The sequence below is a fragment of the Vigna unguiculata genome, chromosome 7 (genome assembly GCF_037176805.1).
Source record: "Vigna unguiculata cultivar grain cowpea cultivar isolate G323 ecotype 2 chromosome 7, ASM3717680v1, whole genome shotgun sequence".
Classification (NCBI taxonomy): Eukaryota; Viridiplantae; Streptophyta; class Magnoliopsida; order Fabales; family Fabaceae; genus Vigna; species Vigna unguiculata.
In genome coordinates this window covers 23,985,250-24,012,857 of record NC_140798.1, presented here as the reverse complement: position 1 = coordinate 24,012,857, position 27,608 = coordinate 23,985,250, and the positions used below count along the sequence as shown (strand labels likewise).

Sequence of the window (27,608 nt, the reverse complement as noted above, 5' to 3'; positions counted from 1 at the left end):
AGGATTAGGGAGATGGAATTACAGACAGAAAAAATGACAGCAGCTTATGAGGCAAAGCTAGAAGAAGAGCGGTGGTATAAAGCAGAATTAGAAAATGACATACAGTACAGGAACAGAGAGTTTGAGAGACAGATGAAGGATACAGTATCGACTTATGAAGCAAAAGTGGTTGAGGAGAGTTGGTACCGGGCAGAGTCGGAGGAGGAAAATCAGAGATTGATAACTGAATATGCTGAGTTAAAAGGAACTGTAGAGTATTGGAGAGGATGCTTTTCAAAGTTAGCAGCTATAGCTAACGGAGCAATTGAAGATGTACCTAGGATGTTAACTGATGCTGAGATTGCAATGCCTATATTCAATCCACCAAAAGCAATTGAAGATTTCCTCGATTACTGCAGAGAGCTAGTAGGGGAAATGAAGAATATAGTGGCTAGAGCTCGTAGTTGATGTTTATGCTTTCTTTCTTTTTCATTGTTATGAACTTCTGAACATTGTGGATTTTTGTTTGAATCGACTACTTTATTCCGCGTTAATTTCCATTATTACTCGCAGTATTATTCGCACAGCTTTATAATTTCTAGCTAGAATGTTTGCATCTGCATTTTGTCTTTTCTTTTCCTTTTTCGCACTTCTCATTTCATTTGAAATTAAACAGAAGAGTGACAGTAAGTGAATACGGCAAAGTTTCCGAGACACCCTTATAGAACTCGGGCAAATTCCAAAACAATGGAGGATTGGGAAAATGCACACGAGGAAGTAAAGGAAGAAATTAGCCAAGTGAAGGGTGAAATCAGCCAAATAAAGGATCAAATGGGTCAGATCTTGGAGGCATTGAGGACTATGAAGAGTTCAGGAGAAAGTTCAGCAGTTGACGGTGGTACTTCCTACCCTCCAGGCTTTCATCCTCATGTATCAAGTGGACCTCCGGTTTGCCCATCACATCATCTTATGAGTCAAGGGACATCATCTCAAGCTTTTCCACCTTATGGCTTACCCCCGGGTTACACACCTCCAATGGCAGAGTATGTAGAGCAAGTTAAGATTCCGTTCTCTGGTGGTAATACAAGCATACTTGTTTCATTACCTAATGAGCAGTTCCAAGTGTCAACTGGGATGGTTGATTTTAGGAACCAGGTACGCCCAGGAGAAAGTGTGGTTGGAATCACAACCTACACAGATCCTAATGTATCGATTCCACCACATGTTTCGACTCTAGGTGTGGGTTTACAAGAAAAGACACTAGCTCAAGTGATTTCATCGACTGAGAATAATAAGGGAAAGTTAGAGATATTGGAGGAAAGACTACGGGCTATTGAAGGGAATAAAAGTTATGGATTCGGTGATGCTGTAGGCTTATCTTTGGTCCCTGACGTGGTGATACCCCCTAAGTTCAAAGTGCCTGAGTTCGAGAAATATAGGGGGACTACGTGTCCAAAAAGCCATATAACAATGTACTGTCGAAAGATGGCTGGTCATACTCATGATGAGAAATTGTTTATCCACTTTTTCCAAGATAGCCTAGCTGGGGCAGCGTTGAATTGGTACATGCATCTTGAGCCGACTCATATTCATTCTTGGGTGGATCTAGCTGATGCTTTCATAAAGCAATATAAATTTAATATGGATACAGCACCAGACAGAATACAATTGCAAAACATGACAATGAAGAAAAATGAAACTTTCAAAGAGTATGCCCAGCGTTGGAGAGAGATAGCTGCCCAGGTTGAGCCACCACTATATGATAAGGAGATGGTTACAATGTTTGTGAATACATTACAACCACTATTTTATGAGCATATGATTGGGAATTGGAATATATCTTCTAATTTTGCGGACATCATCATCATTGGTGAAAGGATTGAGACTGGGATAAAAAATGGTAAAATTGCATATGGCCCGCCCGCGGTTGCAAATACCAAAAAACCAGGTTTCAATCAAAGTAAGAAAAAAGAAGTTGAAGTTCATGCCGCATCCGCATGGGATAACCGTGCACCTGTTAATTACCAAATACAACCTGTTTCAAACAATCAGTTGCAACCTCAGAAAGCGACTACTAGTGATAATGAGAACCCAGGTCAAAGTACTAATACAAGAAGGGAGAGGAAGTTTATTCATTTTACTCCTATTCCTATGACATACACAGAGTTGTTATCGATGCTTCTTCGTAAATCTTTTGTTGCAATTTGCCCAATGAAGCCACAACAACCTCCTTTTTCCAAGAGTTATGATCCAAATGCTACATGTGACTACCATGGAGGGGTAAAGGGGCATTCGACAGAAAGGTGTTTTCCTCTCAAATATAAGGTACAATCTTTGATTGATGTAGGGTGGTTGACATTCAAAGAAGATAAACCCAGTATTGAAAATAACCCTTTGTCGGGGCATGAGAAGACTTCAACAAATGCTATTGAGGTCAGGGAGAAAAGGTTGGTAAGAAAAGTGAGTGAAATTCAGAGCTCTATGAAATTCATTCTTGAAGCACTATTAGAAATGGGGCTAGTAAAAGGTGAATATGATCTGAGTAATGCATGTGCATTCCATCCGGGTGCCAAATATTCTATTAATGATTGCGTGGAGTTCAAGCTAGAGTTGCAAAATCTAATTGATAAGCATTTCCTGCAAGTTTTTTATGGAAAGAAGGATGAGGAGGTATTGGCCCAAAATGATGAACAATCCAATTTAACCACGCCAGAACCTTTAGTGATTCATTTCACTAGACTTGCCCCTTCTTTCATGGAACAAGGAAGGCAATACATAGTGATAAAAACGCCCTCCTCTTTTCCTTATGAAAGTGATAGAGTTGTTCCATGGAAGTATGGAGTACATGAATTAGGTGAGGGACAACAAGTTGAAAACACTTCTGTGCATGAAGGTCCAAATGTTGAAAATATATTAGGTCTTGGTGGGATAACAAGGAGTGGTCGTTTCTTTACACCACCAGATCTAAGGAAGGAAGTATGCCATAAAAGTAAAGTAAATGATGGAATTGAAAAAGCAAAAGAGATATTAAGAGAAAAGACGATACAAGATGAAGAAGAATGCAAAAGAGATAAACTAAAAGAAATATCAGATGAAGAGGCCGGTGAATTTTTGAAATTCATACAACAAAGCGAATACAAGGTGGTGGAGTAGTTGAATCGTATGCCAGCTCGTATTTCGCTTTTGGAATTGCTCATGCATTCGACAGCTCACCGAAAGTTGCTAATGAAAATACTGAGTGGGGCTCATGTTGAACAAAATATTTCGTTGGATAAATTTGAAGGGATTGTTAATAATATTACCATTAATGATTTCCTTACTTTTTCGGATGATGAGATACCAGTTGAAGGAAGAGGACACAATAAAGCTCTTCATGTATCTGTTAAATGTCTCGACCATGTCATAGCTCGTGTGCTGATTGATAATGGTTCTTCCCTAAATGTGATGCCTAAGGTGACGCTGGAGAAGTTATCACGTGATAAATTCCCTATGAAGCCAAGTACTATGATTGTGAGAGCTTTTGATGGTAGCAAAAGAGAGGTGATGGGAGAAGTAGAGTTGCCAGTTCAAGTTGGTCCGTGTGTATTTCAAATAACTTTTCAAGTAATGGATATCTTACTAGCATACAGTTGTTTACTTGGTAGACCTTGGATTCATTCTGCAGGGGTGGTGCCTTCCACTTTGCATCAAAAGTTGAAGTATGTAATGGGGGATAAAATGGTAACAGTTTCAGGAGAGGAAGATTTTCTGGTGAGTGGTCCTTCATCTGCTCGATATATTGAAACAACAGAGGAGGCTCTTGAGACGGCTTTTCAAGCTTTGGAAATTGTGGGGAATACATATGTTGAACCATTTCAGATAAAGCCATATTTGTCATGTGCCTCTCTGATGATGGCAAGGGTTATGTTGAGAGAAGGTTATAAATATGGGAAAGGCCTAGGCAAAGTTGGACAGGGACCAATATTTCCACTGAAAATTGTTGAGAACAAGAACAAATATGGCCTGGGGTACAAGCCTACTAAGGAGGACAAAAGAAGATTAATGGAGGAAAAGAAAGAACGGAGCTTAGCTCGCTTGCAGGGTCGTGAGCCGAGGGTAGGAAAGATCTCCATATGTGACTTAAAGAAGAGCTTTCGTAGTACTGGATGGATCAATGCTAGTCAAGTTGCAGTTATTGAAGATGAATCTGGGGAAGGAAGTTCTAGTTTGGTGCAGCCTTGTCCTCCCAACATGCAAATCGATAATTGGAAGACCGTGAATTTACCTGTGGTGTTTAAGTTCAGTCAAATGTAATGCTTGTTATTGTTATTTTTATTTTGTTTTTCCCCAAAACATTCTAAGATGTCTTTATGGACTGGTTCTATTTTTTTGTTTTCAGTTAATGTGATGTTCAGTTATGTTTTCTTTCACTACATACTTTGTTTGTCTATTTATTTTCTTTTATAAATCCAAATAATGTAGATATGACAATGAATGTTTTGAAAATAATGATGTCAATATTCCTAATTTTGAGCACCCTATCGATAATATGGATGACGATCATGAAGACGATTGGGAACCTTCTTCTGAGTTGTTAAGGTTAGTGAAACAAGAAGACCGAGAAATAAAACCCTATCAAGAGATCATTGAAATACTTAATCTAGGGGATGAAAATGAGAGAAAAGAGGTTAAAATTGGTAACAACATGAGTAAGGAGGTACGAGGAAAATTATGTGATTTGTTGAAAGAGTTCAGAGATGTGTTTGCTTGGTCATACCAGGATATGCCTGGGTTGGATACTGATATAGTGCAACATCAACTTCCACTTAAAGAAGAATGTCCCCCAGTTAAACAAAAGCTAAGACGAATGAAACCTGAAATGTCACTAAAGATTAAAGAAGAAGTGAAGAAGCAATTTGATGCAGGGTTTTTGGCTGTAGCAAAATATCCTCAATGGGTGGCTAACATTGTCCCTGTGCCTAAAAAAGATGGTAAAGTCCGAATGTGTGTTGATTATAGGGATTTGAATCGAGCTAGCCCTAAGGATAATTTCCCATTGCCACATATTGACATCTTGGTGGATAACACTGCTAGATTTTCATTGTTCTCTTTCATGGATGGATTCTCCAGGTATAATCAGATTAAGATGGCACCAGAAGATATGGAGAAAACAACATTTATAACGCTTTGGGGAAGATTTTGTTACAAAGTAATGCCATTTGGACTTAAAAATGCTGGGGCAACTTATCAAAGAGCGATGGTGACTCTTTTTCATGATATGATGCATAGAGAAATCGAGGTTTATGTGGATGATATGATTGCTAAATCTAAATCAGAAAATGATCACATCTTTAATTTGAGAAAATTGTTTGAGAGATTAAGAAAGTTTAAACTCAGATTGAATCCGGCTAAATGTACCTTTGGTGTAAAGTCAGGAAAGTTATTGGGTTTTATTGTCAGTGAAAAAGGTATTGAGGTTGACCCAGATAAGGTACGAGCAGTAATGGAAATGTCAGCTCCTAATACTGAAAAAGAAGTGTGAGGGTTTTTAGGCAGACTGAACTACATTGCTAGATTCATCTCCCAATTAACCTCCACCTGTGAGCCAATATTTAGATTGTTGCGTAAGAATCAAGTTATGGAATGGAATGAAGATTGCCAGGCAGCCTTCGATAGAATCAAACAGTATTTGTAGGATCCTCCCGTACTGCGTCCGTCGGTATCAGGGAGGCCCCTCATTTTATATTTAACTGTGTTGGATGAATCGATGGGTTGTGTTTTAGGGCAACATGATGAGACAGGGAAGAAAGAGCATGCCATTTATTATTTGAGTAAAAGATTTTTAGGTTGTGAACAAAGATATTCTATGTTGGAACGAACTTGTTGTGCATTAACATGGGCAGCACATCGTTTACGTCAATATATGTTGAGTCACACTACTTGGCTGATATCTAAGATGGACCCAATTAAGTATATTTTTGAAAAGCCTGCTCTCACCGGTAGATTGACTCGATGGCAAATGTTGTTATCAGAATATGATATAGTCTATGTGACTCAAAAAGCCGTAAAGGGAAGCGCTTTAGCAGAATATCTGGCTCAACAGCCCATTGAGGATTATCAATCTATGCAACCTGAATTCCCAGATGAGGACATTCTTGCCCTATTTAGTGAAAAGGAGGGTAGCCATCATGAGAAGGCTTGGATATTACTGTTTGATGGAGCATCCAATGCGCTTGGACATGGAATAGGGGCAGTGCTCATCTCGCCAGAGAATCATTACATTCCGATGACAGCAAGATTGTGCTTTAGTTGTACCAATAATGTTGCAGAATATGAAGCATGCACCATGGGTATTTTGGCAGCTATTGAGTCGAAGGTGAAGGTGTTGGAGGTGTATGGTGACTCAGCATTGGTGGTTCATCAGTTAAAAGGGGAATGGGAGACTAAAGACCAAAAGTTAATCCCTTATCAATCATATATTAGAGGATTAATGAAACATTTCGATTCCATTGAGTTCTATCACATTCCACGAGAGGATAACCAATTAGCTGATGCTTTGGCCACCTTATCGTCAATGTTTGAAATTAGTCAAGATGAGGAAATGCCAATGATCAAGATGAGGAGTTATGAACAACCAACATACTGTTATTTAGTGGAAGAAGAATCAGATGGTAAGCCTTGGTATTTTGATATAAAGCGCTACCTCAAAAGTCGAGAATATCCTGAAACAGCTTCTGAGAATGATAAAAGAACCTTGAGAAGGTTAGCTTCAAGTTTTATTCTGAATGGGGATGTCTTGTATAAAAGAAATCATGACATGGTACTCCTCAGATGCGTCGATGCAAGAGAAGCAGGGTTGATATTAAAAGAAATTCATGAAGGAGGTTTTGGTACACATATGAATGGGCACTCTATGGCTAAAAAGATTTTGAGGGCAGGTTATTTTTGGTTGACTATGGAGAATGATTGTTACATGCATGTGAAAAAATGTGAAAAATGTCAAACCTATGCAGATAATATTAATATAGCTCCTACAACCTTAAATGTTCTATCTGCACCATAGCCATTTGCGATGTGGAGAATAGATGTTATTGGAGCCATAGAGCCGAAGGCGTCAAATGGACAACGTTTCATTCTGGTTGCAATTAACTATTTTACCAAATGGGTGGAAGCATCTTCTTACGCCAATGTGACTAGAAAGGTGGTAGTAAAGTTTATAAAAAAGGAGTTGATATGTCGATATGGGTTGCCTAATAAAATTATCACTGATAATGCAACTAATCTGAATAATCAAATGATGAAAGAGCTATGTGAAGAATTCAAAATTCAACATCACAATTCATCTCCTTATCGCCCGAAAATGAATGGGGTCGTTGAAGCTGCTAATAAGAATATAAAGAAGATTTTGCAGAAAATGGTGATTACATATAAAGATTGGCATGAAATGCTTCCCTTTGCCCTACACGGATATCGTACATCGGTACGGACCTCAACTCGTGCAATACCTTTCTCTTTGGTATATGGGATGGAAGCGGTCCTTCCTTTTGAAGTAGAAATCCCATCTCTGAGGGTGTTAATGGAAACTAAGTTAGAAGAAGCAGAATGGGTACAGGCTAGATTTGACCAACTTAACTTAATTGAAGAAAAAAGGTTAACAGCAGCTTGTCATGGACAATTGTATCAGAGAAGGATGAAAAGGGCATTTGATAAAAAGGTTCGTCCAAGAGAGTTTCATGAAGGTGATCTAGTCTTGAAAAAGATTTTGCCTATACAAAAAGACCACAGAGGGAAATGGACTCCAAATTATGAAGGCCCATACGTAGTGAAGAAGGCATTTTCAGGTGGTGCGCTAGTTCTCACAAAAATGGATGGGGAAGAGTTATCTCTACATGTCAACTCAGATGCAGTAAAGAAGTTCTATGCGTAATGATCTGATAATGATTGGGAAATATTGACATTGTTCTTATGGTTCATTGTATTATGCTTTATTGTAGTCAAGACTGGATTATTATTTCTTTGTAATTTTGTTTTACGTTCTTTTGTAAGTGTCTTTTGTCATCACATTGAGCTTTTTGAAATAAAATACCATGGGTTTAAATCACGAAGTACAAGTCATTCAGTATAGCCCAAAATGGTTCTTGAAGGGTGTCATGGAAGTGAGCAAAATAAATAGAGAAGATCACAAGTCAAAATTGTTTGACTATGCAGTTGCAAATGCAGTGCATCGCTAGAAGAGGTGAAAGAAAGTGAAGAGAGAGTTAATCAAAGTGAGGAGGTATGGTTCATCTATGTTTTGTGGCATTGAGGGTAGCAGATCAAATACTTTCTATTTTGAAGCATTTTTACACTCATGTTGTTTGAATTCCCCAATTCATGAAGATTTCCCTAAGATAAAGGATTTGCCAAAAGAATAGAGAATATAAATAGTATGCTGAGGCACATTTTTGATAGCCCTGTTGGACTAAAAAGGCTGTTCTGAGTTAAAAAAAAGTGAAAAGAAAGAGAGAGAGAGAGAGAGGGAGAAGAAAAAGAGAGTTATACACGCAAACAAAAATAAACAGTAATATGTGTCTGATGCCATTTGTTTTTGTCACTGAGTTAACTCTTTGAAGAGGATAGGGCAGTCAAGATTTAAAATGATGTGTGGCCATCTTTTTCTCTTCCAAAAAAATGATTTAAAAACATGTTTCCATTGTACCCTCTTTGAGCCAAAAAATAATAATTTGTTTCCCAAAATACCCTTGAATAAGGATCATCAACATGTCAAGAATTGCAAGGCTATTAAAGGGGCTCAATAAAGTGAAAAAAGTATTTCAATGAAAAAGCCAAAAGTTGAAAATTCAAAGAAAGTCATAAAGTAATGGCGAAAAAAGAACTTGAGAAGGAAAAGTTAAGAATGATGAGAACTTTAAAAGTTCAAAGACCCTAGGTGATAGCCGAAGCGATAATCTTGCAAAACGATCTTTGTTACAAAATGTAAAAGCCACTAATATTTTATTTGGGCCTTTAATATCTATTTCTTTCAACACCTTTAAGCCCGAGCCACGTTACAAGCTAGTTAAAGTCCACACTGATTGAAAAATGTCTGTCAGATTTTGTTCATGGGAATAACTTAGAAACAAAAATTTGGTTGATGACACATATTGAAAAAAGGAAAGAGAGAAAAGGAAAAGGGCAAAAACTCAGTCACTTCTTAAATTTAGTCAAAAGTTTTAAAATGAGGCAATCCTTTTTCGGTACAAGTTTTGAAACACGTTGCTGACACAAGATTGCATCAGCTGTGTAACACCTATCCATGGGTTCAAACATACATGAGATGTATTGTGCATCAAGAAAGAGAATGTAAGGTATACGGTGCTCTCATTCCGCGCAAAGATTTGCCTAATTCCTCGTGATTCTGATATAGAGTGTGAGGTGATAATGTGAAAAACAAATTATGAGCATGCATTGAATTTGATGGCTGCAAAAGCAAATAATTATAAAGACATGTGTCTTCTTAAAAATGATAAAATTAGAAAAAAAAAGAGAGAGAAATAAAAAATGAAATGAAAAAATGAAATGAAAAATGAAGGAAAAATGATGATGAAAAATGAATGATTGAGGATGAAAGGAAAAGAAAAATGAAGAGACAAAGTTCTAGGTGATTCATGCATAACATGCATTCATATTTTGTAAATTAGGATATCATACTCTCAAATTACTTTTTATATATATTGAGACCCTCTACAAAGGTACTGGTCATCGATCTTTCATATTGAGGCCCTCTGCAAATGCAATGGTCATCAATCTTTCATATCAAGACCCTCTTCGATGGAATGGTCACTGATTTTCATATGTTTTCATATCGAGGCCCTCTACAAAGGTACTGGTCATCGATCTTTCAATCGAGGCCCTCTACAAAGGTACTAGTCATCGATCTTTCATATCAAGGCCCTCTGCAAATGCAATGGTCATCGATCTTTCATATCAAGACCCTCTTCGATGGAATGGTCATTGATTTTCATATGTTTTCATATCGAGGCCCACTACAAAGGTACTGGTCATCGATCTTTCATATCAAGACCCTCTTCGATGGAATGGTCATTGATTTTCATATGTTTTCATATCGAGACCCTCTACAAAGGTACTGGTCATCGATCTTTCATATCGAGGCCCTCTACAAATGCATTGGTCATCGATCTTTCATATCAAGACCCTCTTCGATGGAATGGTCATTGTTTTTCTTAAATGTTTTGCATTGATGTGTTTTCTTTCTAAAGCCCAGATGAAATTAGTGTTTCTGTCTTTTCTTATATTTTCCTTTGATGATATGAAAATGACTAATTTTTCGTATCATCTAGTAAGATCTAAGAAAAGAGGGGCAGCTGTCAACACCCAATTTCGTCCGGGCAAATAATGTTGTTTTTAAAAAATATATAAAAAATATAAAAAATATAAAAAATATAAAAAATAAAAAATAAAATATATATAAAATAAAATAACAATAATAAAAATAAAATAAAATAAAATAATATATATATCTATATATATATATATATATTCAAAAATAAGTGTTATATAAAAAAAAGAAGATAAAAAATAATAAATTGTTAAAAAAAATAATAATAAATAAAAGTTAAATAATAAAAGATTTTTAATTTATGTTTTTAAACGTTAAGTAAGATAATCTTTTTGTTTATATATATATATATATATATATATATATATAATTAAAAAATATATTTTCATTTTTTATTAATTAATAAATTCAGAAATTAAAAATTAAAAATAAAAATTAAAAATAAAAATTGTGGATTGGAGGGAACAGTTTTTTTTTTCTTCTATCCCAACTTCTTCCAACTGCTGCCCACCCCATCTGCTAATGAAGTTAACACAAGAACCAGGGGGTTACCACACAGACACGTAAAAAAATTTTCATCATATAAATATGCTCGGCATTTTTTTTGGCACCATGGCTATGCAACTTTTTTATTGAAATCATTGAATTCGGAGTTGCAACAAAAGAGAACCAATTGGTAAACCAACAATTTTTGGAATCAAAAGCAGAATTGCAAAAGAGGTACGCATTTTCTATCTTCAAATCTTTTTTTGTGTTATATGATGATCTGAGTTGAGAGCATGGCGATTGATTATATACCAGTAAAAGAAGTCCCAATTGAAATGAATATCACATCACAAAAACTCTTCTCTGTCTTCTGTTTTCATACAATGGCAAAACAATTAACAATGAAATAAAAAGGATTTAGATTGCCGCTATAAAATAGGATTGTGGTAGTGAGCATTAAGGGAAACGTTGGAGGTAGTTTGAGTTGGTATTGGAATAACTTGGGGTTCAGTTCCGGAGAAATGAAGTCCTTGTGCGAGAGAAAAGACTGCCGAAATGGCTCTGTTCCGACGCTGACGGTGGCAGTGACGGCAAATTTACGGTAGTCTTGATGGCCCGAAGAAGACGCGAGTAGTGGAGACAGTGCAACGGTTTTTCGCGATCATGAGTGGTGTAGTGGCGAGCAACGCCGTGCCGACGTTGCCAAAAACTGAGAGTGGTCGCCGTCACCGTTGACGGCTTTGCCACGAGCATGATTGCGTTTTGAATGGTGGCCGCATTTGATGGTATGGTAGTGTAGGGATGGAGGCGAAAATCTATAGCTGCCGTTACTGTTGGTGGTGGCACAACGATTGCCGCCGGTGGTCTAGGTCGTGAGTTAGTGCGGCAGTGGTATTTCGTGGAAAGGAAGAAGATGAAGTAAGGGTTAGGTCATTTGTGCTGTGCGTTTTGTTAATTAAGGGTAGCAAATTTAACCTTTTTTTCATGCACCTCCATAATTTAATTCACGCACCCCCTCTTCTTTTATTAAAGTTAGCATATTTAAGTTTTTACTTCAGGCACCACTATAATTCATTCACGCACCACCTCTGTTTTAATTAAGGTTAGCATATTTAAGTTGTTTCTTCACGCACCTCCAGATTTCAGTTTATGCACCCTTGCTTTTAATATTGGATTTTGTTTATTTATTTGCTTCATGCATTCCCCAATGTAATAACCCCACACCCCTTTCATTAAGTTTTAGTTTACTTTTCGTACATGCGTTTTCACTAAGCACACACCCATTTCCTTTATTTTTCTTCTTAGATATAATGTGTTTACTTTACTTTATGCACCCCGCGCTTTACTTTATGCATCACATTTCCGCGTTTTTTAAGTAAATTTCATATTTCAATCACGTCATTTTCAAAAAAATAATAAAAATATTTTAAAATTGAAATAAAAATTTAAATCATTTTCAAAAATAAGAATAAATAAAAATTTAAAATTATTTTCTTTATTCTTTGTTTTGGTGTCTAATCGGCCGCTCGTGTCACACGACACTTTCTTTTAAAAGGTAAAAATAAAAATTATTTTAGTGTCTAATTGATCGTTCGCGTCACATGACACTTCTATTAAAAATATAAAAATTATTTTAGTGTCTAATCGGCCGCTCGCGTCGTACGACACTTTCTTTAAAAATGCAAAAATATTAAAAATGTTTTTGTTATCTAATTGACCGTTCGCGTCACATGACACTCTCTTTCTTATCAATAAATAAGTTATAAAGAGGTATTTGATGTCTAATCGACCGCTCGCGCCGCACGACATTTCCTTTCAAATATGTCAAAAGACAACTTTCAAAAGTTAAATCATTTAATCAAACAATTTTATAAAGAACTACGTAGCCCTGATTTCTTATTTTTAATGAGGATACGTAGGACCAAGGTTAATCCTTGTCGGGTCCTTTTCACTCAAAAATATATTTATGTTCTTACTTTTGGGAAAAATAAATATTTAAAATAAACACATCTCTTTTGCAAATTTAATTAAAGGTATCGCCTTTGGGCGGGCGCGGTAGGGTGCTAATACCTTCCCTACGCGTAACCGACTCCCGGACCCTAAATTTGGTTCTCCTGGACTTTATATGTTTTATGGTTTTCCATAGTTTTCCAGAATAAACTATGGTGGCGACTTCAAATCTCTATTTTCTAAATGAATTTATTTTAGTTCGTCATCCCGTCGCAATTTAGGTTGCGACAGTTCGAAACGCCTGTTATTTGATATGTCATAATGGGGGCGGGTCGCTCCTCCTTCTATGCCCCGGGTATAGTGCTTGAGATGACCGGCGTGTATCAACTCTTCTATCTTGTCACGCAAAGTTTCGCATTCCTCAGTTGTGTGCTCATTGTTGCGATGATATCGGCAATACTTGCTCATGTCTGCGTTTGGTGGGTTCTAGAACTTCCTGGGTGGTGGGATTAATGCTTCTTATAGGACTTCATCTAGGATGCGAGACTTAATGGCGTTCAAGGGGGCATAGTTGGAGAATCTAGCTTGTTTCCGTTCTCTCGGGTGGTTTGATTCGCTCGCCACTAGCTCCTTAGCGGCTTTCTTCGTTTCTGCTTGAATTGTATGGCCAGTGGGTTTGTATTCGCTCTCATCCTCGGTAGGAGGGACCTCCACCCTCGAGTGCGTCGAATAGGGTTTTCCAGCCGCCTTATCCACTTCTATCTTTCGCTTGAGGCGGGAGTTCTCTTCCCGTAACTCCTCCATTTCATCCGCGTTCCTCTTCTTGTACTCTGCGAATTCTTGTTGCATTCTGGCTTAGGCCCCTAAAATGCGTGATATATCTGATGAGGGGCCTGTGTCTCCAACCTCGGCTGTTGGGACCACGATTGGGACCTCTACTGCTCTACTTCTTGTGGATACCATCTTGTCTTTGGAGTCGTCGGGTTTTTCGAAGTACTTTTCGGCCCCATGGTAGGCGCTAATTGTTCTTACTGGGACCAAACTGTATTCCGCAAACCTGTTGGAGGACTCTTGTATTCGGTTGCAGGTGAGTCTTCTCTTGCTCGGGTGAACTTCGAGGACGACGCAAGGGGAGCTGCAAAAGACACTCTGATGCCTAAGTTAGCATTGGTGATGTTAGAATCTCAGGGAATATTTAATGCGTAATCAATACATAAAATAGTGAGCTATTTATACCCTTTTTACCTGTGGGTCCTACCTGTCATAGGTTTTTGGGCTTGAATTCCCTTTTTCTAATTACCTTTGGGTCCAGAGCTAAGGAGTAAATTGCCAATTGGTCCTTCAAATGTTATCAATAATTGCCAGGGGGCGTGACGAGTGCTCGGTAGTCGGTATGCGGTCATGTGGATCTCAGCTCGCCGCGTCCTTCTTGTCTACTTGGCTCTCGAGTGGTTGTGATCAGGTGTGGTCTACTTCATTGGGGCTCTAGGGAGTAGTCGGCCTAAGGGAAACGCTAAGGGTCGCGTTCTTTGTGAGGATTATTACTAGTCACATGTCGTATGGGAAAGCATATTGGAGTGGGCGGCTCTTAAAGGGTGTTTGATGTCTGAGTGTCATATAGGCTAACCCTCGGCCTGGAGTGGTCGACCCTAAGGGTGTTGGTGGCTGTGTGCCATATAGGCTAACCCTTGGCCTGGAGTGGTCGGCCCTAAGGGGGCATTGGTAGTTGTGTGCCATATTGATGTGATCCCAACAAGGCTTATAGCTTGGGTCAACGCCTAGACCCAAATCATGCTCAAGGCCCAATACATGGCCCACATGCACCTTTAAGTCCAAGCCCACCAAGAGGCCCAATAACAAGGAGCATGCTAAAAAAGATCCAATTGAGCTTCATTCAAGATGGCCCAAACCCACATGGGCTTCTCACACTCTTCACATGGGCCAAAGAAGATGTGAAGATTTGAAGAGGTGTCTCAAAGAGCAATAGAATAGCAATAATATTGGCCCATTGTTTAGGCTTTGCTTTCCAGAATAATAAGTCAAACAATGAGTAGTTGAATTGATAAAATTGGGCTTGACTAAGCCCAATAGGAGATTTGGCCATGAGCTATCAAAAGAGCCAAGGTGGACTAAGTGGAAGTCAATACTTCTTCCTACACCTCATGGATCCAAAGCATCCAAGGGTTAGGAATGCTTCCTCCTTTTCCAAGGCATCATCCAATGGCCAAGATCAAGCCTCCTTCTCCAAGCTTGATCTAAGGGCCAAGATCAAGGTCCACTCCATCCAAAGGCTCTCCTTTCTCATGTGTAAATGGCTTCATATAAAAGCCAAAATTTTACTCATTTGTAGACACTCTTGAATGTTTTGTGCAATAGACACTTTGAGTTGAGAACACTCCTCACTATTGTCACTTGAGAGTCATCTTTTAGAGAGCTTACTCTCTTTACCTCTAGCCCTTTCCTAGGCTAGAACCACCTCTAAATCATTCATCCTTTCACCTATCCATTGCAAGCAAGAGCCTACAAACTTGCCTTCCACTCTTCCATGCTTCCTCCATCATTTCCGCTGCACTTGGTGCTTCATGTCTTCACCAAGCTCCATCACATATAGGCTAACCCTCGGCCTGAAGTGGTCGACCTTTAGGGTTGCCGAGGACCGTATACTCGTGGTGTGGTTAGGACAATACTATTTATTTTTTATTTTTATTCTTTAAACATCCGTTATTTTAATAGTTATTTTTTTATATTTAGTTATTTTTTAAATAAAAATAATTATCTACATCTATATTTTTATATTATTATATAAAAAAATTCTTTATTTTAATGTGGATAGTTTTTGCAATTTTATTCTTAAGTATCCGTTTTAAGTAATTTTTATTTAATTTAATGATTTATTTTTATTTTACTATTTTTTTAAATCTAAAATTATTTTTATAATAAAAAATTAAGTACAAAATAAATTTATTTTTATAATTATAATAATACAAATTTAATTATTCTTTATTATTAAAAAAACTATAACACACGCATTTGTTTCATGAATAAATTAAAAAAAAAAATATATAACATTAAAATTTATTCATAAGGTATATTGGTAAAATGCCTGATTATGTTAGAAGTAGATTGAAAAAAAAGAGTAGAAGTTAAATTATCTATTTTGTATATCTAATTATAAATTATAAACATATTACTCATCTACCTATCAATAAAACCTATTAAATCTCAATGCATAGTTTACGAGAATTTCAACATTTTATTGTGAAGCTGGTTTCAAAACAAGATTAGGAGAAAGAATAAGATCCACCTGCCATCTTCTGAACCTGAAAATAAGGGGAAAAAAATGAACAGTTGTTGTCTACAGTATTTTTGGTAGCAACTGTGTGTTTGCATTGCCACCTCAATTGTCTTAGTCTTACTGATAACAAAAATGTAATTAATCACATTACAGTGTTTACAGTCACAGTGTGGTAAACCACCTCGCATGGTATATAAACCTCTCATTCACCAATTTCTTCTACCTTCCTTCTTCTCCGCTTCACACCAAGTTTTTGTTTGAAGACACAGAGGTTCCAGAATCTTCTACTTCATCTCCTCCTAATCCTCTTCCATTCGTTTTCAGATCTGAATTTTCCTCATGTATTTTCTTATCGTTTTCCTTTATTTAATTTTGGATTTTATGTATTATGTTTTTTTCGCTAGCAAACGGATTGGGAGAACTTGCAAAACGGTTTTAGGAATTTGTGATCTGGTGAGGCATGAATGCTAGAAGGTTAGTGTGAACTAAATTCATGTTTTCTCTGGTTAATATGTTCCGGAAAAAGTGTCGGTCGTTACTCGATTCAGTTACGCGGGGAAATTGTTGTTAGATCCGTTGATACGACGTCGTAGGAGGCTTTGGATTTTCTATCTCGCGCTGGTTTGAATCGATCGATGGGTTTGATTTATTGGTGAATCGTTGATGCGTTTTAGTGTGGGTTGTTTCGTTGATCTCAAAATACACCGTTTTATGATTCCTTCACCTTCCAATTGGAATAAGAGTTCCTTTGATCCTGCGATGACTGAATTATCTCTGGCGTTTAGATTCCTGTAACAAATATGAGGGGAGATGTTTTATAAATTGAGGTTGAATTGTATTCATTAAATGATTAAACAATGCTTTCCTAGTTTCGCATCTTGGCATATACTTCCTTAAACGAGTTACCAATCCCATGCAGTGTTTTATTCGTGTTAGATGAACAACTTTTTGTTTTTATTGTCTATGTAAGTCATTATATGTATTGGAGCCTTCGTGTGGACATTTTTGTTCGAGTCGTATTGAATGTAAGAGAAAAGTTAAATTGGAGTAACATATCTGTTACCATGGATACTGGAAATGACGATATGGTTGATGCTCACAGCGAATCGAGTTTTATGCATGTTTTCATGTGTATTCAAATAAGCTATGATGAATTTGTGGTGGAATAATGGATATGCGTGTGTAACATAATAGAGAATGACATTCTGCTGTTATATTTGTTTAGTAAATATCGAGTGACCATTTACTTCCGAGGATAAGAGGTGATAAAAGATTTTGTCCCTCATTATTTTGTAGAAAATTTTTTCTGCTGCAATTTAATCAGTAGTTAGGGTTATTTGGTCTCTGTTTACAATTTTTGTTTTTTTAAGAAATGCTTAAGTGTATGATGTGTCTTCCCCCCTGATATAAGCAATGCAGAGACAGCCTTTCTTTCGAATTTCCTTATGATTTAATTCATTTTATATATCTAGAATCCTTGATGCTTTATGCGCTTATGGAAACATCAAATAAGTGAAACTATCTTGCTTGTGTATTATTTGACCATCTGGCTCATATCACAGCATTGTATACTATTATTTTTTTCTGTTTCAGAGATGGCCGTAATAACAGAGTTGCACTTTTTGATGGTATTGAGGAGGGTGGCATCAGAGCATCGTCTCTTTACTCAACTTCCTCCCATGAAATTGATGAACATGATAATGAACAAGCATTGGAGGGATTGCAAGATAGAGTCAATCTTCTGAAAAGAGTAAGTTTACTATTGCTTCTAATGTCATGTTATCTTTTCTGTTCAGAACTGAAAGGTAAATTATACTGCACGAATTAATCTGCTGGATCGGAATTGAATTCTTGGAATATATATAATGCATTAAAGCTCGGAGCTGTTCCTTCGTTCCTTGCTTTAAATAATTTCAATTTTCAAGTTTTTGTTATCTTCCATTCTTTCATCGAATCATTGTTTGACCCATATTTTCATTACTTCTTATTCTATTACGGTGTAACTGATGCCGTTCCATTAGTGGAGTATTATAATATCTATTTGGTTCTTGTCTTCTTGAAACCCTTTATAATAGTGTTTAAAGACCTTGGATGCATGTAAATGTATATCCTGTAAATTTATTAACAATGGGCAATTTTGTGATAGTTTTAACGAGCATAGTTTCTACAGTTGTCAGGTGACATAAATGAGGAAGTGGATAGTCATAACCGGATGTTGGATCGTATGGTGCGTACGAGCAATTACTGAAAATGTTTGCATTTTCTCTGATATATCATGTTATCTGCTGGTAACCTGTTGGCATTTTATATAGGGAAACGATATGGATTCTTCGAGAGGGGTCCTCTCGGGCACTATGGATAAATTCAAAATGGTATGTGAACTGTCTTGTTTACATTTTTCTCTATACATTTGTTGTCTTTTCCATTCCTTCTGATTCGGGATAGTGTCAATAGATGTGGTAGGGATATAGTGTTTTCTTCCTGTATCAGGATCAAGTATTTATTTTTGTGTCTTTTTTTATGATATTGTGTCATCTTTCAGGTATTTGAAACAAAATCCAGCCGAAGAATGTTTTCTCTTGTAGCATCCTTTGTTGTGCTTTTTCTTATAATATATTATCTTACTAGGTAATTGATCTTTCCCTCAGTTGTCAGCTATATGTTAGATCGGAAAGGAAGCTATTTGCTCTATTTCTCTAATTAGCTATACTGCGTGTAACATGTTCCTTTGTGTTTGTATAAAGATTTTGACGTTTCATTTTATCCAACTGGTAATGTCAATATCTAGTTTGTATACCAAAAAATATAGTTTGTTGACGAAAGAAGATCCAGAAAAGTTCTTGGTCTAACAGGGAACTTGGCATTTATTTGGTTATGGTATAGTCTCCTCCTAATTGACGTGTGGACGACTCTGAATGAACTAAAACTCGGTTGAATAAGTTGAACGAACTGACCCTATTGATAACGTTCATATTTATTTAGTTTTTATATTTATACTGTTTTATGTTGAATTAGTTTCATCACTTTTTGGCTTTGATTAATTTATTCTAGTGGTTGAATCTGAACTGGAAGTCTAGCAGTTCAAGATCACCGTTTACGTTAAGGTTTGTTTTTTGCTCATGTATTGTCAGTTGTATATTGTGCGAAAGTCACTTTTGTTGTAGCTGTTTTAAATTTTAAGCGTCTTGATCAGTTTTAAATGTTTTCAATTATATTACTTTACGAATTTTTTCAACTTTTTTTCTATGGCAGAAAGGGTAATCTTTCGAAAGCCTAAACTCCCAGTCATCTTCAAACCGTCCACGGTACTTGACCAAAATAGTGAAGATTATCCAAACATTGCAAGAAAAATGGATTAATGGTATTGCTGATTGATGTGAAACTATGTACGCTCCCTATAAAAAACTACAATTAAGCCAACCTTATTAAGGCAACATTATATGACCATCTAGTCTTTTATGTTTGACACAGTCCTGAAGGTAAAAGATATATGTGACCAAAATATCAAAGTTATTATTTGATAATGTATTAGAATTTGTGAAATTCTACTTATAAATCAACTTCTTGTATCACCAAACACACTTGGAGATGCAATTTGAACAAGGTCAAAATTCTAACTGGTTGTGAGTTCGAGATACAAAACTTAATGGAAAATACTATATGGAGCGTGAGAGAATAGAGGGGCTTTGATTTTGGAATTTACCCAAGATTTTGTATCCAGGGTGTCGTGTCCTTAGAATGGAGTTGCCCCTGTATACAAAACAATATTTCTTTACTTTAACAAAAATAGTACATATTAAATAATAGGGTAAATAAATATTGATATATTTTATGTTTAGTATAATAGAAATATTACAGGTTTAGTATAATCATTTTAGTTTTGTTGGTTTTATTAGAACACTATTAATGATTAATCTGTTTGGTCTTCAATAATCATTTCGCGTGTTTATTAAAATAAAAAATCAAATTAATATGCACATTAACTTTGAAAAAAACCACTAAGTATTTTAAATTTACCAACTAAAATGCAAATAGAAAAAGGCTTACTTTATGTTGTCTCCGCCTAATAACGAGAATCACATAAAATGCCCGTTGGCTCCAAATCAATTGTAAATTGTGCCGAAAAATACCACAATTCATATTTTAATAATCTTAACATGGAAATTATGAGATGTACTTGTTTCAATAGTAGGAAACTTATGAGATCTATTTCCCTTAGACTATCCTTAGTTATTTATTTTGCCATATAGCATTGTAAATATCACTTTTTCATAATTGCTATGCATGCCGCATTCCTTTGGTACTAATATAATTTCAAACATCTAGACAAAATATTTCCACACACGCTTCTTCTACATCTACAAGAAAAATGCATATTGTGCATAACTAAACTTGGGAACTAAAATTCAATAAAAAAAAATCTTATCTTATTGATGAGTGCGTAGTTGTGACTTCATTTAATCTTTAATTTTGAATCTTGAATTTTTGTCTTTAAAAGATTAATTTAAATAAGATTTGTGATAATTAGGTTTATTGAGTTTGTGAAATAAAAATACTTTAAAAAGTGATTTTGGATTACATAAATTATTTATGGATATTTTAATGTTTGTTGATGCAACTGAAACTAAGTTAAACTTGTTCAAGGTGTAAAAATAAATTGATAAAAATTACAAAAGACCTTCAAAATAAGGTCAAAACGAACAAACTTTGGAAAAATTTGTCCTACACCCCTTACATTACTTAAACACTCCTCTTTTACAATGAGGGCACACAAAACCTATTTTTGCACCACCGTAATTTATCTATTTTCACCCCTTTTATCACTCACAAAATCTGTCCAACCAGAAAGAAACACGTGTCATGATCTTCCACACACCAATTTGTCCAAGCACGTGCTGACACGTCATCATCTTCAACCTTCATCTTCTTCAAGTCATCAGCCACAAAAAATAACCATAATTTTGCGAGAAAAAGGGTGATGAAGGCATGACCACCACACCTAATACCATGAATGATTATTTTGATTCTATTAAGGCTTAATTACAGATTGGGTAATGTGTTCTTGGTTTATTTTGTTCATGTTTAATGAGTTAGGTTGGCTGCCATAGATGAATAGATGTATACATTGCTTAATTGCATATTGAAATACGTTTTTAATCCTCGCTTAGTGGGTTTGAATGAGTGGATTGGGTGATTCCAGAACCCTAATTACGTGACATGTGATGAGTGAAATTGCATTCAAATTCAAGGAAGTCAATACTGTTTTTAATCTGCTTTATTAACATTTGCAAATTTGTTTAATTTATTATCATAATTCTGGAATCTGCCAACCCTCTCTTTGTGTTGAATTCCATCTGGAAATCTCTTTGAATGAAAGGTTTGGTCACCAAGAGACGACCTTGGTTGAGCTGCTGAGTATTACATTTACATGTTTTATTTGATCGGGTATGACCTCAATCAAAATCCCTCAAATAAAACTCCATAAAATTTTTACCAAATATAGCCCCTCTATGGCTCTATGCCTTATCAACGCCACTTACAATATTATATGCTCCCATGTAAGGAATTACACGATCATCGCCAAACACAAACAGATAGGGTGAGCTAACATATAAACACACACACACACACACACACACACACACACACACACACACATATATATATATATATATATATAATCACAAATCAATGTACACACACACATACACTCATCAAAGAACACTATCCTCTGATTCCATAAACCATGGCCACCACCATGTTCATCCACGTTCTACATCTTTGAAATGATAACCTTAAGATATTCTTTGCTGCCACCACTTATAAGCTACAACTTGTAGAACACATAAGGTAAAAAATCATTCTACAGACCACACTTCGCAACGCTTGGTGGAGTTTCCAATACGAACCACAGTTCGTACTCTCGACATAAGATTAGCACGTCACTAGCCACAACCTGTGATTGCTCAATCGATTGGAGACCCTCCGTATGAGTCACAACTCGCACACTCACACTAGTAAGACATACCATTCCAAGCCACAACTCAAGGAATGCCATGTATTTACCCTCCATCTCGAGCCACAACTCAAGGGATGCCATTCCAAGCCACAACTCAAGGAATGCTCCAGCAATGTCCATCCTTAAGGTATCACCCAAAGACTTGTAGACTACACACATCCAAAGCACACAAGCCACAAGTCGTGTAAAACTCTAAATCTTCTTTTGCACATGAAACCACTTTTCCAAGCACACCATACAAATACTTGACCGTGGACCCAGGATATACATGCTTCCATGAACCTTCCCACTCGTTGTCTTGCCTCTACGAACCTCCCCGCTCGTAGTCCAACTCTACGGACCTCCCCGCTCGTAGTCAAACACAAGTGATCGAACAACTACGAACCTCCACGCTCGCAGTAACCATCAAGTGTGAGCACAAAAAATATGAACCTCCTTGCTCGTATCTTCACACGAGAGCATCATAAAATGAACCTCCCCACTCATATTATCACGTGTTCACCACCAGCCATGAATGTACCCGCTCATGACATAGTCAAGCATCTCCTAGTCCAAGCCCAACATCACAAACACGCAAAACACAAGCCAATAGAACACACTGCTCTCTACGCTATCGCTTGGCGTTGCCTAAGCACCAAAACGCGATATTCCAGCACAGACCGCCTGACAAAACTTTCTCGTCGCCAGGTGCTAGATAGATTCTAGAGCCACTGTTTAAATGCTATCGCTTGACGGTTCACTCCTCACCGCCAAGCGCCACTCACTCCAAGGACATCCCTGGTACTTCTATCGCCTGACGGCCTTCCCCGCGCCGCCAGGCGCTATACCAGTTACGTGCCAGCTACTGATTTAGCACCCCAAAAACAATTTTAGCACCCCATACCTAAGTCCAATTTATTATTTTATAGGTCTATATTTAGCAATTTAACTTAAGATTACACTCCAATATATTATATAGTTCAATAATATAAATTCGCAGTATGCACAACCATCTACTCTCATGCCAACACTTAAGTGAAACCAAAATCATCATGTTCTCATAGTTGCCCAAAACCCATCATGATCATGCAACACTCGGTCATAGTGACATCATCAGTAGTGGCCTTTTTATCACACTTATAACATCATACATTCGAGCTAACATATATAGATTTATATATTTAACATGGCTTAACAAGTACTGCCAAAAACATACTTATGAATCACGCATCTATATATATATATATATATATATATATATATATATATATATATATATATATATATATATATATATATATATATTCACATTCACAAATCAAGGTCATACCAACAGTTAAGCACACTTAAGCATCTATTACTAATCATACTCTTAGGGAATTCAAACAACAATCATGAATAACATATATCTCTATCTAGAGAGCTCCAATTCAAATCTCCACCATTCAAAGTAACGAACTACCTATTATGAACCCTCTGTAAAAAATTCAGCTAAATTGAACGATTAACGAACTAGGAAACGCGGTTTTACAAAAATTGTGCAAACTAGAAAAGTCGTAGTCGCCCAACGACTAGATCTAGCCGTCCAGCGAAACAAGACCAGAGACTTGGTGCCCATAGGTAGGAAACCACCGCCGACGTTCCCTGCTGCGCGAAAAATCTGAAAAACATCGTTTTTCATGAAAAGATAGTTATTACACACCTCCAAAGCATTCAAATACGTGATCTACTCATGCAATTTATAAAGCACACATGCAAAGAGATTACATAAGTTCCCAAAACACCAAAACATGTCATAGAAATCAACCACAATTGCAGAACTGGGAAAGTCCAATTCGTGTCGCCTGGCAGTTTCTACCCTACTTCTAGGCGGTTCATCACCAATCTAGAAAAACAACACATGATTCATGCATCGCCTGGCGGGCCTTCAATGCCAGCAGGCGGTTTCTGAAAAAATTCCAGAAATGTGAAAACCAAGTAAATTTTGATCAAGCACAGGCATCACAGTTACGTATTATGCTACGAAAAAAAATCACAAAATAAGTATGCACACAAAGGAGCTCCCCTAACCTGGTGTTTCTTGCTCCAATTGAAAATCTTAGAGTTGCTTTTTGATCCACGAAGGTTTCCACTCTTTTCTCCACTCCCAAACGCGCACCAGCTCTTAAATTCACACACTAATGGCATCCACAACACTCGAACTTAAGTCTCCACATAATAGCCAAGTACTCTCAACTACTTGAGCTTGCATTATTCCTTATTTTCTCTTTCCACATTAATTAACTTAGGAATTCCTGTCCTCGCATTTAATAAATAAATATCTATTTATTTAGTTAATTTTCTTGGATCTTACAAAAATAATATAATGGGAGTATAATAGCGTTTGTAAATGCCATATTTTGCACATACAAATGTGGCAATTATAAAATTGTCATATTATAAAGCAAATTATGGCGGTTTTTCATAACCACCATATTAAAACCGCAATATTTACCTCAAAATTTTTGTAGTGTTTGATTAGATTTGGCTAATCCTTTTAAGAAGTTATTTTGAAAAGAAAAAACATTCAAGGGTGCTGCCAATCTATGGCCGTGGGTTTTCATGCGTTGTGGTATGACGCGTGCAATGTTGTATGCGAGTGCATGATGTAGTTATCTTGTTTTCATGGGCCTATTATAAAATATGCTTTGATGCTTGGAAGGGACCCATGGGATGCATATAACTGGTACACTTTTAATTGTGGTGCAATGCATGCATTAATTGCATATCCATATATTTTCATGTGTTAAAGCATTTTGGTAGCCTTGCATGGGTTTTTCTTCCTCCTCAGGACCTTTATTTTGGAAAGAAAAGTCATGTAGATGTTATCTCCCTTTGGGTTACGAGGTAGTGTATCCTAACGATGCACGGTTGTAGGTGTTGTTTCAACGTTGACGGCGCAATGCGAGGTTAACGACAATTATAGGTGTGGCAGTAGCATGAAAATGGAGGCTAGGGTTTCATGTGTGAGATGGAGGAAGATGATGACGTGGCAGTGTATGGTTGGCCAGTTTAGTAAGTGGAGGATCATGACACGTGTCATCATATGGTTTGATAGATTTGGAAGGTAAGGATTGCCATATGGCAGCATCTGAGTGTATCTAGTTTATGAGTGGAAAGAGGGTTGAAAATAGACAAAGGAAGGGGTGTAGAAGTAGGTTTTTAGTGGTCCACTTATAGGAGGAGTATGTAAAATAAAAATTGGGGGTGCAGAAGTGATTTTTTCAGAACTTGCTAATTTCAGCCTTATTTAAAGGTGATTTGTAACTTCAATCAATTTATTTTCCCACCTTGAATGAGCTTAATCTTAACTTCAGTTGCATCAATAAACGTTAAAATATCCAAAAATAATTTATGCAGCTAAAACTCACTTTTTAAGACATATTTATGACACAAGCTCAAACGGCCTAATTATCAGAATTATCAATTAAATCACTCTTTAATTAAACTTGAATTAAACATTAAATGAGGGCAAAAATACACACTCATCACGCTTCCAGACCGCCTGGCGGGGGACGCGTATCACCAAGCGCCAAGCACCTTTGCACACACTGAATTTGCATCTATCGCCTGGCGGAACTAACTCTGTCGCCAGACGCCACGTTTCCCAGGCTTCTCTGATTTCCTTGTTGTCGCCCGACGGTGAGGTATGAACCGCCAGGCACTATACTAGTACAACGAGGTTTCTGGTTTAAAATGACTCAGTGCTTTCCCCCCTTTCTAACCTTTTTCCCTTCACCTTAGCTTGCTAACTTGAGTACTACAATCATGCATTACAACCCATAATTCTTATTCATCTCACCACAGATTAGTTATGAATTATGATCTACTCCAACATGCCATAGGATGATGAATTGATACAATCCAAACATATTACACCCATTTAAACTTGAATTACTAAGTATCCATTTCTTAGTCATTAGTATCTTGTCATATACTAGGTTCTCTGCCCATATCTTTCAAGTCCACTTCAAACTTGATCAATATCTTGGAATAACTAATTCTTCATTAGGTTGTGCAACAATAAATTTCCATATATGTTTCACTACCCTTCTATATTTCCTTTGCATGCGTTTGTCTCCAAACCCAATCAAATCCTAAGAAAATCCAAAATCTTATCCCATGCATTAATTAATATTATCATTGCCTACTCGAAAGTATCACCAAATTCATTATTCTTGTTCTATTTTGGTCTGACATAGAACCCAACTTCCTTCGACACCTCACAGTCTCGTGTTGCCAGGCGATCCAATCCACTCCACTTCCCGCCTTCATTGTCTAGCACGTGAACATAATAACAATGGTGCAAATACTCCATTCTAAATACTACTCACGACAATTCCAATTCAACCAACAATCACTTTACTTCATTCACCAAAATCCCAAATCTGCCAATCCTATTATTCATATATAACCAATATCACTTAAATCCCCTCGTACACACTTTAATTTCGTGATTAACTCTCTCCTTTCCATCACTCTATGGTTAAACACCCTTTTCCACCAATCAGAATTTTCCCAGAACCCAGAAAACACAAAAATCGAGCCAACATGACTCACGTTGCCTAGTGGGTATTCATCACCGTCAGGCAGTTCAAACAAAAACCCAGGAACTGGGTGAATCAGTCATGCGTCGCTTAGTGGTCGGGAGCTTACCGCCAGGTGGTTCCTCTTCAGGAACCCAGAATTAAGCCAAAACGTATGTGTCGCCTGACGGTTATGAATAGCCCGCAAGGCGGTTTCTAGAAAATTTACAAAAACACGAAATTTAACAAAACAGAAGGGGTTCATGTATAATCATCATATACTTACCATGCAATTCGTGCTTAAACGTAAAGATTAACGCATAAAGATCCCCTAACTTGGTTTTCTTTGCTTAATCTTGGATTTCTTTTGGAGTTCCTCCTTGATCACTATGTCGCCTAACACTTCTTCTCAATTCAGTTCCTTGCTTCACTCAATCCTCACAGTACACTCTCCAATTTCGTACTCCTCTCACTATGCAGCAATGGTAAGCACATAAACCTTTCTTCTCACCCAAAATTTACCTTTTAATGGTCTTAATGATAGATTAATGCACTAAAACGAAAATTGCCATTAACTAGAGTTTAATTACCATTCAAGTTTCATTTAGTGGCTATTTCCCAGCCTCCCTTGGCTGCCCATTGTCAGCTAGGGTTTCTCTACCCTTTCACCTTCATGCCAAAACTAATTTTAGCAAAAACAAAAAGAGAAAGTTAATTTATATCTACCAAAGTTCAAACCCATAACCATGCCAATGTCAAATCCATGCACAACCATTCAACTAATTCATGTTTTGTCATAATTTTTAAAACTCTAAGTGTATATTATCATGCATCATGACCAAACATATTATTAAAATAATAATAAATCAATTAACATATAAATGACATACTAAGGACTTGAACCCAAGTCCTCTCAACACAACCAAGTACTCTCAACCACTTAAGTAAGTACTTTTCCACGTCATGCCTATCATAATTAAATGCTATAAAGGCTCCCACTACCCGCATTTATTAATT

The 27,608-nt window shown here is 36.8% G+C and overlaps 1 protein-coding gene and 1 pseudogene across 5 annotated transcripts; both read left to right on the top strand.

Annotated features, from left to right (window-relative positions):
* Positions 1–724: 724 nt before the first annotated feature.
* Positions 725–7,885, top strand: LOC114191230 (uncharacterized; annotated as a pseudogene).
* Positions 7,886–16,017: 8,132 nt separating this feature from the next.
* LOC114189500 (bet1-like SNARE 1-1) lies at positions 16,018–19,631 on the top strand. 5 transcript variants are annotated; one of them, XM_028078076.2, is made up of 8 exons: positions 16,018–16,299; positions 16,433–16,502; positions 17,622–17,778; positions 18,199–18,255; positions 18,341–18,400; positions 18,571–18,656; positions 19,080–19,132; positions 19,281–19,631. In XM_028078076.2, the coding sequence occupies exons 2-7, from the start codon at positions 16,489–16,491 to the stop codon at positions 19,084–19,086; spliced, it is 381 nt and encodes a 126-aa protein (XP_027933877.1). In that variant the 5' UTR covers positions 16,018–16,299; positions 16,433–16,488; the 3' UTR covers positions 19,087–19,132; positions 19,281–19,631. The 5 variants fall into 5 exon arrangements, with proteins under 5 accessions (XP_027933877.1, XP_027933878.1, XP_027933876.1 ...); XM_028078077.2 differs by lacking the exon at positions 18,571–18,656; XM_028078075.2 differs by lacking the exon at positions 19,080–19,132.
* Positions 19,632–27,608: the final 7,977 nt, after the last annotated feature.